The sequence below is a fragment of the Tribolium castaneum genome, chromosome 1 (genome assembly GCF_031307605.1).
Source record: "Tribolium castaneum strain GA2 chromosome 1, icTriCast1.1, whole genome shotgun sequence".
NCBI classification, from domain to species: domain Eukaryota; kingdom Metazoa; phylum Arthropoda; class Insecta; order Coleoptera; family Tenebrionidae; genus Tribolium; species Tribolium castaneum.
Window position 1 is genome coordinate 10,768,292 of NC_087394.1, and position 15,428 is coordinate 10,783,719.

At 30.3% G+C, this 15,428-nt stretch overlaps 1 protein-coding gene across 1 annotated transcript in view; it reads right to left on the bottom strand.

The window, feature by feature from the left end:
- Positions 1-15,428, bottom strand: part of Mgat4a (alpha-1,3-mannosyl-glycoprotein 4-beta-N-acetylglucosaminyltransferase a) — a 125,907-nt gene that overhangs the window by 39,272 nt on the left and 71,207 nt on the right. Inside the window, exon 3 of the mRNA XM_008202385.3 lies at positions 4,138-4,184. Coding sequence (XP_008200607.1) covers positions 4,138-4,184 — 47 coding nt within the window. The remainder of the gene's footprint in view (positions 1-4,137; positions 4,185-15,428) is intronic.

Consider the following 15,428-nt stretch of genomic DNA (forward strand, 5'->3'; position numbering starts at 1 on the left):
GATCCCGACTATGCGAAAGCCAGACCACCGAGATGAAGTTTTATAGAACCCATTACACATTTTTTTCAGGCGTAAACATAATTATGTGATTCAAATTAAGTTTAAGACCATTTATATTGCCCTCATTACCTTTATTACGTTCTTTATGGCTAATATAAAAAAGATCTTAATTGGAAAGATTCTTGCTTGTTTGTTAAGACCCAATAAACCGATGTTTCCATAAATTTTAACAAGCAATTTTTACATTAATTTAGTTAATGCATTTTTAACAAGAAACTCCTGATTCGCTTCTAATTGGGCTCGAATAGCATTTTCAAGTTTCCCGTATGTAGCAGACGCTACCAAGCAGCAAATAGGTTATTATGTAACCTCTGCACAACAGTTCCTGTTTTCCCCAACAGATTTTCCTGTTGTTAGGTACGATGTTGGTTAAAGTTTTGAATTAAAATTGTTTTAAATCTATATTTGTTTGAAATAAAAAATGGTTAACAACTTCGTCTATGTTTAAAAACACAAGAAAAACATACAAGACGATATAGTGGTAGGTTATCACAAAAAATGCAAATTTTAAAAAATCACACTAATTAATTGTAAGTTTAGATTTTGCACGTTAGCTAGACTACTAAAGACGTGAAAAAGTCACAAATGTAACTCAAAATGTCTGATTTAAATGCTGATAGTTTTAAAAATATGCAAAAAAAATTTAGTCGTTGAATAAATTTAAATTCGGCAAGCGATCATGAACTAAACCACAAAAACTGTAATCGAATATGTTCTGCGGTTAGCTCTGTAAAAGCCATTATACTGTTTAAAAAAATGAACTGAATATTTATAGCAAAACAGCCAAGGAAAAGGCGCCGATTTATTGAAAAACAATAATAAAAATAAAGTTGTAGAAAAGTTGCCTGTTTTTTTGAGAAAATATAAGTGAAATTATGTATTTGTCACAACTACCGATTGGAAGAAGAAACCGACTTCGCAAAACATTAAAACGTCGTTTTTGTTTTTTTCATAATTTTTAACCTCCATAATACTTTTTATTTATGGTAGTCTATCTTTTGTTCGGTTTTATAAAACATCTCTTTTTATAATAGTCTAATTAAAACTGATGTAAACAAAATATAGATACATCTTTTTAAACGAAACAGTGTAAGTCTACTGAAAGAATATTTTTTCCAATTTTTTTTAAGTAATCAGAATTAATTAATATTGTTTCGAAAAAAAAATTGTTTAAAATTACTTCTAACGATATTTTGAAACAATCGATTTTTCAATATTTTGTGCATGATTTGGGCCAAGTATTCTCGCTGGCCTTAAAAAAATACCCCAAAAAAGATTTTTCGTTGTGTATAGCTCACAATTAAATGTAACCAAACTCTAATTCGCAATTAAATGTGAGCTACTCAAACTTAATTTTAAATACAAGGTGAATCAATAGTGGATTATTTCTGATATGTCCTAAAATGCAACCAAAACTACCAATTGCACTTACCATTAGTTCAACCAATCAATTGGAATCAACATTGCTTTTTTATCTTTTAAATAATAATAGTCCATAATAAAATTTTGACAAAACAATACTCAGAACAATGTAATCGTGGATTAATTTTGAAATTTTGATTACCGATCTGGTCTCCTGGCATCAGTATTATTGGTTGCATATTAACAAAAATTTAGAAATAACCTACTATTGACTCACCCTGTATTTTTTTTTGAGTTAACGACATTTTTTTACGTAGCTTTTGCATAAAGCAACAAAAGCCAGTAAGTGTCGTTTGTTTCAGAATGTCATTTGAAATAATAAAAAAATCAGTCTTACTATTAATTATTTAAACAATTACAAATATTCGCAAGATAATCTGCAATTTGAAAATTAAATAAATAGAAAGCTTTTGGAAACAAAATTAAATTTTGAAAAAGTTTTCTTCACAAATGGTCATCTCATCTTCACTGCAGTTTGAAATCACCCAATAAGTAGCTTTAATCAAAAGATAAAAATATAATTTCATCAGGGACCGATGGAGGGGCGGATCCAGAAATTAATTTTGGAGGGGGGCTTTCAAATTTCTTTTATAATAGTGACATTATTGAATGAAACTTTTAATGTTGGTATGTAAAAAATTTAGATTTTTTTTTTAATTTTTGTGCAAAATTTAAGCCCAAAAAATGTTACAATGCAAATTTATATATATATTTCTTTTGTATAAAACACCCTATATTTTGTGCATTTTTTAATATACGTAGTTGTTAATTAAAAAAAAACTACAATATAAAATATAACAGGCAATATTAATTTACATACAGTTAACTAATAAAAACTTCTGGACGTAAAAAGAACTTCTAAGTAACTTCCTTGTTTTAGTTTTCGAGAATCTTCCTATAATATTTTATTAAGTGACAATAATTTATTTTCATTATAAGGAAAGGTATTTCGTGTTTTTTTGGACTATCACTCAAAAAAATACAATCTTCTGACGACTTTTCGATTTTAATTTAGTCTTCTTCAGGCTGGCAATTGTTTTTTATGAACGGGTTGAAGAATATTCAATTAGAATCGAAACGTTGCCAGGAAATTGTATTTTTTTAGTGATATTTCTTATACTTTCCTTATACTTTACTTTACTTTACTTTCCTTATTACTAAATGTGCATTAAAAAAACTTCAATGTGATTATTTAAAAAAAAATTGTTAATTAGGCTTTTATATTATTAAAAAATTATGATGTTTGAGGGAGGGCTCTTGGAACGATGGTTTTACAGATTGAATAAAAAGATGTTGCCAAAAAACACATTTCAAAAATTCTTAAGATAATAACTTGCAATAAAAAAACTAAATAAATAGAAAACTCGAAAAGAAAAGAAAATTTTAAAAAGGTGTCTTCATAAACCGACACAGTTTTTACAGCAGCTTCATATCACCAAATATCTATAATTTAGAAAACACTAACAAAAAGTTTTCTTCACAGTCTAATTTTCACTGCAGTTTCGAATCACCCAAGAGGTATCTTTTATCAAAACATAAATGTAATTAAATCAGGGGTCGATGGTTATACAGGATGAACAAAAAAAATTAACCAACAGATTACAAAAGCAAAACTAAATAAATAGAAAACTTGGAAAAAATAAATCATCAAAATTCTTAAGAAAACCTGCAATTTTAAAAAAGAAAAAAAAATTGAAAAAGTTTTCTTCATAAACAGACACAGTTTTTAGAAAAGTCCAAAAATTAAAAAATTTCGAAAACACTAATATATAAACATAGAAATTCATTTACACTGTGGCAGCCTTAAAAACACTCTCTAGAATGAAATATGAGCACTTTTCAAGTTCTGTCTAAACCAATACAAAATTTGAATGCAACGCCTGTTTTTACCCGGCTCCACTTTTTCACAAAATATATGTAACTTATTTTTAAACGAATAAATGAGCTTCAAAAAAAAAGAATTTTTATAAAAAAAAATTAGAACTGTACAAAACAGTAGAGAAAAAGTCGCCAGATTATTGAGTTGTCACAACTTGATATGTATGTATTAGTTACCAAAAATGTTAAATGAAGGTGACAATTATTGTTTCTCAATTTGGTAACACATTTAAATTTTCAGTAAACCATTAAGGACATCATTATCCTTGACTTTAGTATTTTAGTAAATTACTTTTAGTGCTACTGATCCAAAAAACGTTCAAGATTAATGTTTATGTAAAATAAATTGGATACGTGTCTCCCATTAACGTCATTGTAACAAAACGTTTCTTAAATTTATTTAATAAGCCATTCATATTGTGTATTGAAGACAATAAACATTCATAAAGCGTCTTAAGACTCTGTCTGCTGCTACTGATTATCTCTTGACGTGACGGTAAATAAATAAATGATCCACGACTGACGCATTCAAATAAATCGATGATTGATTAAAACATGGCACAGGTGACCCAAAAAATCGATACATCACATAGTACACACACGTCACGTACTTTTATTTTGATTAAATTTAATAATAAAACAATTTGTGTGGAAAAAAGGAATTCCATTTATTAGGTTTCGCTCTAATTTATTTGACCATTGCATTCTTTTCTTTATTAAAAGAAGCCGGACGCTAATGAAAGCTCATTTTTTCTTACGTCTAATACGAAACCTTACCTCATTTCAATTTCTTTGGCGACTTGAAGAACGTATTCCAGATCAGTCTGTAACAAAAAATGAATTTTATCAAGGAAGAGTTCTTGTACAAAACCTGAAATGTCGTTTAACTTTATTGACAGTTTACCCCCAGATGAACATCTGAAAAGTTGCTGATGAGTTTTTTCAAAGCTAAAGGATCAAGTTTTATGTTCTCGTGAAAACACAACCGAGAAAAACTTGATATTTCTTGGAAATATTATAAAAGTATCACTTGATTTTGCAATTCAAATTGCAAGGAAATTAGACGCTGGGAGTAACAAAGTCGTTATAATTGGCTTAATTGGTATTCAGATCGCCTTCTTGTGTGCATCTATCGTTAATTTTGCGTTTTGCCGAGTAAAATATTCCATCAAAAACTCCTCAAGTGTGATAATTTTCCTTTGGTATTATTTTAGAATAATGCGACTAAACTGCGTTAAATTGCGTCTAGAGCCGTTTCATTTCACTGCCATTGTTATTACGGTGAACTTGAAGAATAAAGCTTGTATTTTAGTGATTAAGCAACGTCATTTCCACTGGTTAATTTTTCGTAACAAAGCGGAACTTAAGGATCAAGGCAAGAAAAATAATCCTTGCAAAAAAGCTCAGCTTAATAAAGCTTTATTATCACTAATGGCAATTTCGCCCGCTTAATTTAAAAACTTAAATTGGCAAATTTGCACATCAGCTAACGAACAAAAATTAATAAAATTGGAAGGAATTTTAATTTGGAAGCTAGAGCTTGATTAAATTAGAGGCACTGAAACTAGAGGAAATTGATGAATCCAATTTCACGCGCCAATAGGATTAGTGTTCGAAAATTTCAGCTATACGCTGTGACAGTTAAAAATTAATTTTAATCGAAATAGAGTGGATGTAAATTTTTCAAACGGTTCGATTAAAATTTTACATAGGTGGGGACAAGGCATACGTTGGCTGAACGTTAAATGGTTTGACACACTTTAATTATCCGCTTTTTTAATCGAGACATGATGGCAGAGAGCCCTGCTATATCACTTCGGTTCTATTTATATCGTTCGACCAGGTTTCGATGATTAATGAAATGAAATTTTAATCAAGCTTGGGGGATTTAATGGCTTTTTATGTAGGAATTCCACGAAGAGCAGCAAGCCTTCGGGTTTTATCATATGGTTGATATTATTCTGTCTAATTTTAATCCAACCCTCTTTAAAAATTTAATCGCATGAATAAATTACGCTTTGACACGCAGTGCGCGTTGGCTAAGTTTGTAAGTTTTCGGGAAAAGTCGATGGTAATTATAGGGCGGGTCTGAAATTTTAATACCAAATTAGTTCACTTGGGAGCAAGTGCATTACCGAATTTATTGCATGCTTTAAACCACACTTGTAAAAATGCAAAATGGCAATTGATGAGAACAGTTTTCCAACAGGGTTTCACAAACAGATGCTATTTCTTTGCTTTAAATTGTAAATGGCGAATGTTTTTTGTTTTAGCGTTTGGATAATACAGGGTGTATCAGAAATACGTGTCTTAATAAAACTCATCAAATATAACAACTTTTCTATATAATATTTTGCAAAATTTAGAATCTTCACTGTTTTCCTTCTTTTTTGTGCAAACGAGCCGGTCAGTGTTTAATAATTTGTTTGTATTCTAGCCACAATTTTCATTGTTAATTTAAACTGTTTAAATTGTCCGTTTCTATCACAACGAAAATAGTTCGGCTCTTTTATTTTTGTACCCATAGGCGGGTTCACGTTTCAGTGTGTTATCTTTTTCCAAATTTTAATTAAATTTGCGAATTTTTTATTAAACAATTGCTAATAGAAAAGATGTTTTTGTGTTGAGCTCTGTTATCTGTTAAATTAAGACACGTTTTTCTGATACACCCAGTATAAACTTATATTATATAGAAACTGTGTATGAACCGGAAAATGTTTTCTTATTAAGCAGAAAAACTAATTCGAGTTATACTGACTGAAACAAAAGTAGTATATCTCCTAATATGTTATGGGTAATTTTTCAAAAAAATCCTTAAATAGGTCAATTTCATTTTTGTCAATGCCATATTTCATTTCATAGCCACATTCATGATGTTATTAATTTTTGGAATAATTTGGGTTGATTACTGTTCATGGTAGATCACTTATTTATAAAAAAAGAAGAAATGAAATTTTTAATAAAATAAGTAAAAAAATTTAAAAAAACATAGTTACACAACGTGAGTCTGTTAAAAGTACATTATTTCTATTAGTGTATCTCAAAAATTAATAATCAAACATCCTTTTTTTCCAAATAATTAGGGAATTGATTGGATTTACATTAATTTCAAACGCTTTGGCGCCAAGACGGTATAACGCTCGAAGCGCCCTCATTTTTACTCTGCTGTTCTAATTTGGGGTTCAAAAAATCGTCCAATTTGTACCTCGTTTCGTCTCCTAATTTCTAGTTCTACGTAGTTTAATCATTTTGTATTTCTAGTTATACACGTTATATAAAAACAATTTTTTTAATCTGTGATTTAAAAAAAATACAATGTGTTCAAAAATGATTGTTCAAGTCGATTAATGTGCCGCTTCGTCCAAATAATTATTGTAATTTCTGAGTACTGTCATCTCTGTCAAATTAAATTAGCTTTTTACTCACACTTTTTTTGCATTTTTCGGCAGTTGTTTCAAGGGTCGGATTTGGCTTGATTTGTATTTTATATTTTCGATATTTGTTGCTGTTTTCTCTTTCATTTTTAGAGTCGAAACTTTTTTGTATTATTTTGACGGTTCTGTCACTTTGACGGCATTTACAATTTCAGCGGTACATTATATTCAAATTCCATAGTCAACTTGATGAACAACAATTTTTTAACACATTGTATTTCAAGAAGGGAGAAAAATATCGGAAGTTTCGCAAAAAAATGAGTTTTGCTCTAGAACTAACATAAGCTAATAACAGGCTATTTAGCTCTCCTGATATACAGAGTGTGTCAGCGATGTGAAAAAAAGTTATAAAATTAATATTTTTTTACGAAAGCCGTACATACTAACCCCATGACTTAACTAAAGTTGTTTTAAATTATACAGGCTGTTTCCGAATTTAACTACAACACACACTTTTTTTTACGGTACAACCAATATTTTTTGCATTTTTGAATGTAGCTTTTAACCTGATGTTTTTAAGCTAAATTGTTAATGGTCGATTTTGCTTTATTTTTTAAATAATTTGATTTTTTTGGCAAAAACACGCTCTTTTAAAAAAAATAAAGTAGCACTTTCACTACTTTAAAGAAGAAGGTTCAGACTTAAAGGGTATATTATTTTTATTAGCTAACGTCAAAAAAAGTAAACAAAAATAAAGAAGTTTGTTGCAAGTTGAATAACTTAAAATTTTAAATGAATAACAGTTAAGTGTCTTTTCTGATTGCCCAACAGATATTAACTTTAAACATTAAAAAAATTATAACTATTGCTTCAGTAGTTGAAAAGTAAAATTTTCACCTAATAATAACTTCATTGTTACCTTTAGGCTATAATTTGTCATTTATTACAGTTAAATAACTGAAATTTTAATATTTATGGCGAATTTTTAATTTCCTATAGAAACTCGAACAAATGGTCTGGAGTGGAGTTGCTATGTTATGTTATGGTTTATTATGGTAACAACAATGCTCATGAATAGTTTACATTGTTGCTGAAATTAACTTTTAAAGTGAAATATCTTTTTAGTTATTAACTTCAGGTTTTTGAAACTTTATGTTTTTATATAGACAATTTTATAATCTTTGAAAAGCAAGAATAAAAATGTGGTGTTGCATTTAACTTTGTCAAGTTATTCAACTTTTAACAGTTTTTTAATTTTTCTACGTTTCTAATTGCAATGCGCTAAACAATTGGAACAGATTCAAGTCTGGGATTTTCCCTTTGAAGTGGTAGAAGTCCTACTTTTCTACGATTTTTCGTTTTTGTGCAATAAATTTTTAAATAAAACGAGTTTTTGTCAAAAAATCAAATTATATAAAAAACTAAGCAGAATCGACCAATCCAACTTTAGATTAAAATAATCAGTATTAAAAGCTACGTCCAAAAATGCAATAAAATTTAGTGGTTTTTAACACGTCTATAATATACCGCAATATTTTAAAAATATGTAGCAGAAACGCAGCTATAAATTAAAAAAAAGAAAGTCACTATTTCTAATATAGTTATGGAACTTTTTCGAATTGTTAGGACACTCTGTAGGTATGAATGACCTGTTGAAAATATACATTCTGTGAGTTTTGTGTTATCGGTTACTGTTCTTTTCCCTAAAAAGGTAAAAAATAAATATAGAAATGTGAATGTGTAAAACGCAAACATTCAAATTCATCTCCTGTATTTTCTGCAGTAAGATGGCATATCAAATATGAATGACGAGATGTCTTACATGCGACCCATAACGGATCATTTTTCTTAACATTTTTTTAAATGAGCGTTGTTGAAATTTTTATATTCTTCAGTAGCTGTTTACTTCAATGCGTGATTTAAATCGATCGAATAATTTTATATGAATTCCATGACGTCAGCATCTTCACATTTTCCCTTAATATCTCGTGTCGAAACGTCATTTTCCGCATCATGAACTAACTTTGTTTTCGCCGACACAAAAAGACAAGGTAAAATTTATTCCAATAGAGCTCCAACACGAAATTTACATTTCAAATCCAGGCGTATGTTTACGTTTGCACGTCTTTTATTTGGTTTATATTGGATTTTTCAGTTATCGTGACACATACGTTAAACGCAGCAACAAATTTATTCATATTTTATTCACCCTTCAGTGCTTTATTACGTTTTGAGCTTAAAGCTGGAAAGTGGCGCACATTGCGCACACACGTTGGCAAAATCACTGTGTGCTAACGCTGGTCAAGGTTGCAGCTTTATTAGATCCATTTCTTTAATTTGTTTTGCGCTTAGCAAGTCGGTTTGTCACGCTGATGCGAATTAACATTCATTACGAAACGTCGACAACAATCGCAGGAAAAACACTAACCGCGAATTTCGTTTTTACTTGGCCTGTTAAGGATTTGGCAAGTTTCAATGACAGGAAACTGAAGCAACTTTTAACGAATCAATTCAGGGACTTAATTGGTTTTATTTCAAGTTTGAAACGCGATAATAATGGGAGTTGTGAAGGGCCAATTGACGATTCAAGAGGAAATCCATTGTGAAATTTGTGGATTGAAGGCGAGACAGATCATTTATTTCACTGTATTTGCACACCACGGCCATTGTGTTGGACTGGTCAGCTCTGAAAGGAGCTGCTGCATGAATCAGGAAATAAAAGTGGAGCTGTCTCCAAATAGAAATGCAGTTCGCGCTTGTGGAGTTGCTAAGACACACTGAGACACACCAAATATAATTCAATGAAAACAATTTATTTAAAATCTATGAAACTTTAATGATTATGAAATAATAATAATTAATAATAAATAATAGTTTAGCAATAAACCACGTGCATTGCATAGTAACTACTTCTGTTTAGCTAAATGTGAAAAAAATCTTGTTAGGAGATGAAATGACTGAGTGAAATTGATTATACAGGGTGTCCGTTTTTCGAGTTCCACCGTGGGGATCTCAGTTATACGAGGCTGGGCAAAGTTACGCATTTTTATCTTGTAAATTTGATGTTATTTTTAGTTTTTGAATTATTCGAAAAAAAACGGAAATTGTAATTTTCGTTTTTAATTTTTCAATCGAAAACCAAGAACACTAGACGTTCTTAATTAAGGCGTTCTTCAGGCACTTTTTTTACAAGTAATCTGTCATCGTAATTTTCAACGCATTCTTGATGTCAGAGTTACAGTCCGGGACATTTCTATTTGGACATAAAAAATTTGAATTTTCTGACATTTATACGTATATTCAGCGTCTATGTGAACAAAAAATGTTCTCTCTCTCATTCTATGGTCCTTGAGCTTTAATAACAGGGACATTTTTTAAATTGGTAGCATTAGAAAATGACAGTAAACAGCTGACTGATGTAAACAATAACACAATAACAAAAGAAATGTTATAATTTTAATCTATATAACCAGTGGCTGCTTTAAAAGTGTTTACTAACGGGATAATAAAATATTTACGCAAGTATTTTTGAAGGTAGAAACATTACTTGTCATATAACAATTATAGATTATATGATGAGACGTTAATGGCACAACACAGAATTGCAGTCAGTGATTGTGCTGGAGAAAGCTGCTGTGACGTACTGACAGTACTGACTGTCGCTGGTTGTATGATTTGCGCAATTTGTGATATATTTTGTGTGAAAAACTGGAAAACAAAGTGCATACCTGCATAACCTCACTTATCGCAGTTTTGCACATTTTGATGATGGGAATTGCGGTTCAAGTAATTATGAGTTATAGATGGAGCTCACTGTTTACTTCAAAGTAAGTTCACGACATTTATTAATTAATTATTAAAAAAAATATTAAAAAAATCACAGATAGTGTTTATAATTTGCAGCTGAAGCCTTTTGGGTCCACTTTTTTCGTTGTTATTTCCTGGTAGCGACTCTTGTTTCAAGCAGAATGGGTGTAAAGTTAAAAATAATCCCATAAAATTGTTAATATAACTCCGTTGCACTGGCATGGGGTATTTGAAAACTTACGTTTAACAAATACGTCACAAAGTCTCAGCCATCGTCGAAAAACATAATAAGGGCTTTATAACAACAAGCGCTTTCTGATTTTACTGTGGACGTGTGGAAGAATAGTGTGAAATATTGCGAAAAACCAACTTTTACTCTTGTTTACATTTTTGTACGTCTCTATCTGAGAGTAGTCGTCTTTTATAAAAAAATATAGCCTACTAATAAAGGAAATTAAAGTGTTTTTATTTCTGGGTTGCCTCCAATTCCACTTTGCCCTTGCCTGATAATCAAGACACTGATAATGAAATTGGTGTAAGTGCATCGAATACAAACGTGTTGAATAGATGAATAAAAGAGAGACAACTGCTTTTTTCAAAAAGGCCATTTCAAATTTATTCAAAAAGCACACCTCCATTGAAAAGGGTCCATTCACGATGAAGTTTGGCTTCCTGCATGACATAGGTCTCGGGCACCAATCTCACTGTAAATGGTCTAAATTGGTCTTGTATCTCTAAGACATGGACTCACTGAGAGCGACTTCTGCAGTAGGCTTGAGACCTGCCTGCCTGTCTCGCAACAATCTCTGCATTATGATTCCAAATCATTCTATAAAACGCTGTCAATTACAAGCCATGATATGAGGCATGAGGCCGTCTCAGTGTATGTCTTGTGGTGTACATTGAAACTGTTTCTTAAAGAACCCAAGATCTGCTTCGCTACATGCGGCGCGACAGGACTCAAAGACTAATCCCAAAAGACACAAAAAAACTGACACAGTTTATCATTTTAAGCCATTGACAGCATTTTCGAATGTTGGTGCAAAGACTTGTTGCGAGGCAGGTTTCAGCCTTCCGCCAACGTCAGTCTCAGTGAAACCCTCTCAAAGTGACCTCAGCGAAAACCATTCACAATGAGATTGGTCTATGAGGCCTAAGTCGTGCCGCATGCAGCGAGATATGTCTCATTGTTAATGAAAATAGGGCCCTTTTTGTTGTTTAAAGTCGTTTTTTTAAACTTTTGTGGCAAATTTTACTGATGTGGCAGAGAGGAGGCATGCAATTGGAACATGACGATGACTACCCTAAAAGGCACTTCGAGGCTTTTATGGCCTTTTTAATGCAAATTTCAACTTTAAACCTGACAGTCATACCAAGGTCAAACATAACCTCAACAGTAATCCAGCAACGGTACTTCAAAGCATTTGAAGGTTTCTCCATTTGTTTTTAAGTGTTCTAGTTGGTACATTTTGCTGTACTTTACTACAATAAAGAATTATTGTAGTATTATTGTAGTAGAATTATTGTTTACATTTGTCATCTATCAAACACATCAAACAACCAAGTTCCCTAAATTTGAGCTCTTATCTAGTTTTTGTGCCCTATATAGTCTCGCGTCAAGGTATGCGGTATGACGTATCTCATATAGAAATGTCCCGGACTATACAACACTCAACTGTAGTTTTTCTTATGGACGCCATATTTGATACTTGTATTTTTTAAGTTAGATGTTAGAGGTTTAATTGAATTTGGATCTTCAAGGTTCAAGATAAAAGTATATAAATTCTGCCCGATATTTAATAGAAATGTCAAAGTTTAGTTTGTTAAACAACATCTTTAACGTTTTTTCTAAAGCACTCTTTGCAAAAACTCTTTCTGCTTAATTTTAATCAGCATGTATTAGCTCTTTCAAAACTATAAAAACGCCAACGTCGCATTTTACCAAATCCATTTTTGTAAATAAAGTTGATAAAAATGTAAAACAGTTATCAATGGTTAGATCTTGTATATTGAAAGTATAAATTACGTTAGCTATTATTTTTTCGAAGAATAATTTGTCACAGCTAATTTTGATAGATAATGCGACCTTGGCGTTTTTAAAGTTTTGAAACAACTAATAAGATTTCATCATATCATATGACACATCAGTGTAATCAGGAACAAAAAAACTTTTCTAAAATACAAATATCAAATATGGCGTCCATGAGAAAAACTAAAGTTGATTGTTGTAACTCTGTCATCAAGTATCAAGAACGCCATGGAAAAAGCAATGAAGTTTAATTTTTTTGTAAAAAAGTGCCTGAAGAAAGTCCTACTTATAAACATCTAGTTCTTCTTGTTTTCGCTTAAAAAAAACAACGAAAATCTCAAAATTTGATTTTTCTCAATAATTCAAAAACTAAAAATTAAACATCAAATTTTCTGTTTCTCTCAATAATTGTTCAACATAAAAATGCACAAATTTTCCCTAATTTAAGCGACCTCGTTTCTCTTATAATAGTTGAGCTAATTTTCTAATTATAATAGCTATAATTTTCGAGGTCCCATGGTAGACCTCGAAAAAGCAACACCCTGTATACCCTTCAATTACTAAATTGATATTGCTGCAATTATTTGTGAATTACTGGATTTTTTCTGGAATTACTAAAATTATTTATGGAATTATCGAAATTATTGCAATGGGTACTTTTTCAAATAACTAGAATTCTTTTTGGAATTCTCCAAGACTATAATTAGAAAATTACCGCAAATTTTTTAATGCATACTATAGTAATTAAGTAAAATTTAAAGAAGTTAGTTATTTTGAAAATTATGTTGGAATTACAAGCATAAATTTGTAAATATTTGAATTATTGGAATTGGATATATTTGTACATATTTTGGAAATTATCGGATGGATTTGGATTTATCTAAAATATTGGGAATTTCAAAATATTAAAATTATCTTAGAGGTTTACACATAGAATTACTGAAATTATTTATTTATTTGTTTATTTACTTTTTATTTGGGCGAATTTTAGCCAAGACTACTTTCTTCAGCCAGTACAGAAATAAAATACAAGAAAAATAATATTTTTCTTGTTTTATAGCGATGATTGTTAATTTTGAGAATTTGTACCAAACACATTCCCTAAAAAATCAATTTAAAATGCATTTTTTAAATTTAATGCCCTATCTGCCTGTATTTTTTTGTTTGATAAGAGTTTAATCGTTATAACATTTCAAAATTCAAAACACTTAGACGGTAATGAAACAACTGCGCTTTCTGGCGACGTTAACTGAACTATCGAGAACGGGAACGTTTTATTTGTACTTCGTTTCATTTCCTATCCTTTAGATATCCGTAGATTAAACGTATTTGTCAGGTTTATCATTGAAATTTGGATAACAATAAGGAGGATCAAAGCAACCAATTTCTTTTTCGGACAAACGCTTTTATTGTTCCAAATATAGTAGCTACAGGAAATTGTAATATTTTAATTAGTTATGAAATTAAAAATACAGGATGTACGAAAAGAAATTTATTATTTGTTTCTTAATAAGAGAACCACTGTAATTTCCGGGCTAGGCAAAATTCTAGTAAATTTCTTTGTTCTTCCAACGTCATTCATGTCGGATCCTTAATTAAAAAATCACTTTGGTTCACTGTTAATTGCTTTAAATTTATTTTAAATCAGTATGTAACCCTCGTATTTTAGAATTTTCAAAAGCGAATAAACAATGTTTAAACAAACATAACAGAACCTATTTTTCGATTACTTGAGTTAAGACATTCGTGTTAAATATGTTATTAGACTATTACATCGATATTTACCAAGTAGCAATGGAAAAAGTTTCTACCTTGTAGATTCAAGTTTATTTTCTCTAAACTGAAAATTTCAACTGTAAAGAAAAGTATAAAAAGCTTTGTTACAAATATCCAAAAAATCAAATGATTAAAAAACGTTTAAAGCTAATTCTAAAGCTTTAGCTATCGCTTGTCTACTTTTTATTAAGGAGAGTTGTTGCTGTAACGAAGCTAATTTGTTCAATAACTTGTCAGCTCTGCTTACGACGTCCCTTGAAGTAAATTTAGTTTTATTTTTACTCAACAAATAATTACATTTTTCTCAGTATGAAAGAAGCCTCACCAACTTAACACTAAACTGTTGAAAAACTATTACACATTTATACATTTCTGTACAAGTCTCGAAAACTTGTAAACTAATAACTCATCAATAACAGTTGTTCAATTGAATTAGAGTAAACTTCTGTAATAAAATTAATGTTCAGAAGTGTAGATATATTCGCAACTTCAATAATTAATTAATAATTTCAGTTAATTTTAAAATGACACGATTTATTTGAGAATTAATCATTTATTTTTAGGATAATTACTTTCTGTGAATAAAAAATATAGGTTTTTGGCCATAAAGTGCAGTAATCATTAGTTTAATTTCTGGGCAAATTGTTTAAGTATGGATTTGGAAACACTCTGAGATAAAGAATAATTTATGGGGTTTACAATAATCTGATAATTTTATTAGACGACAAATATCTAATTAATTGATCCTCACTCGATATTGGGTCATTAGATTTTTCAAATTTAGAGTTGAGGTGGGCTGGTAAACTAAACAATGAATTTTTTTCAATTTTATTGTTATCATTTATCAGTTTATCACTAACACTAATTTCCATATGGTTGCATAGGTACATGAAAATAACCGAACAGTTTATCTAAAAAAAACGAGTTAAAACGTTTCTATAAAGCCACAACTGCATTTATACGAACCTGTGAAAATTGTTGACTGACTTATCTTTACTCTTACATTTATTTGCAGCCTTCCCACTTCCTACATAATCTGCCACAAGTTACAAAGCAAATTAGCTAATTAGTGTTTGCCACTT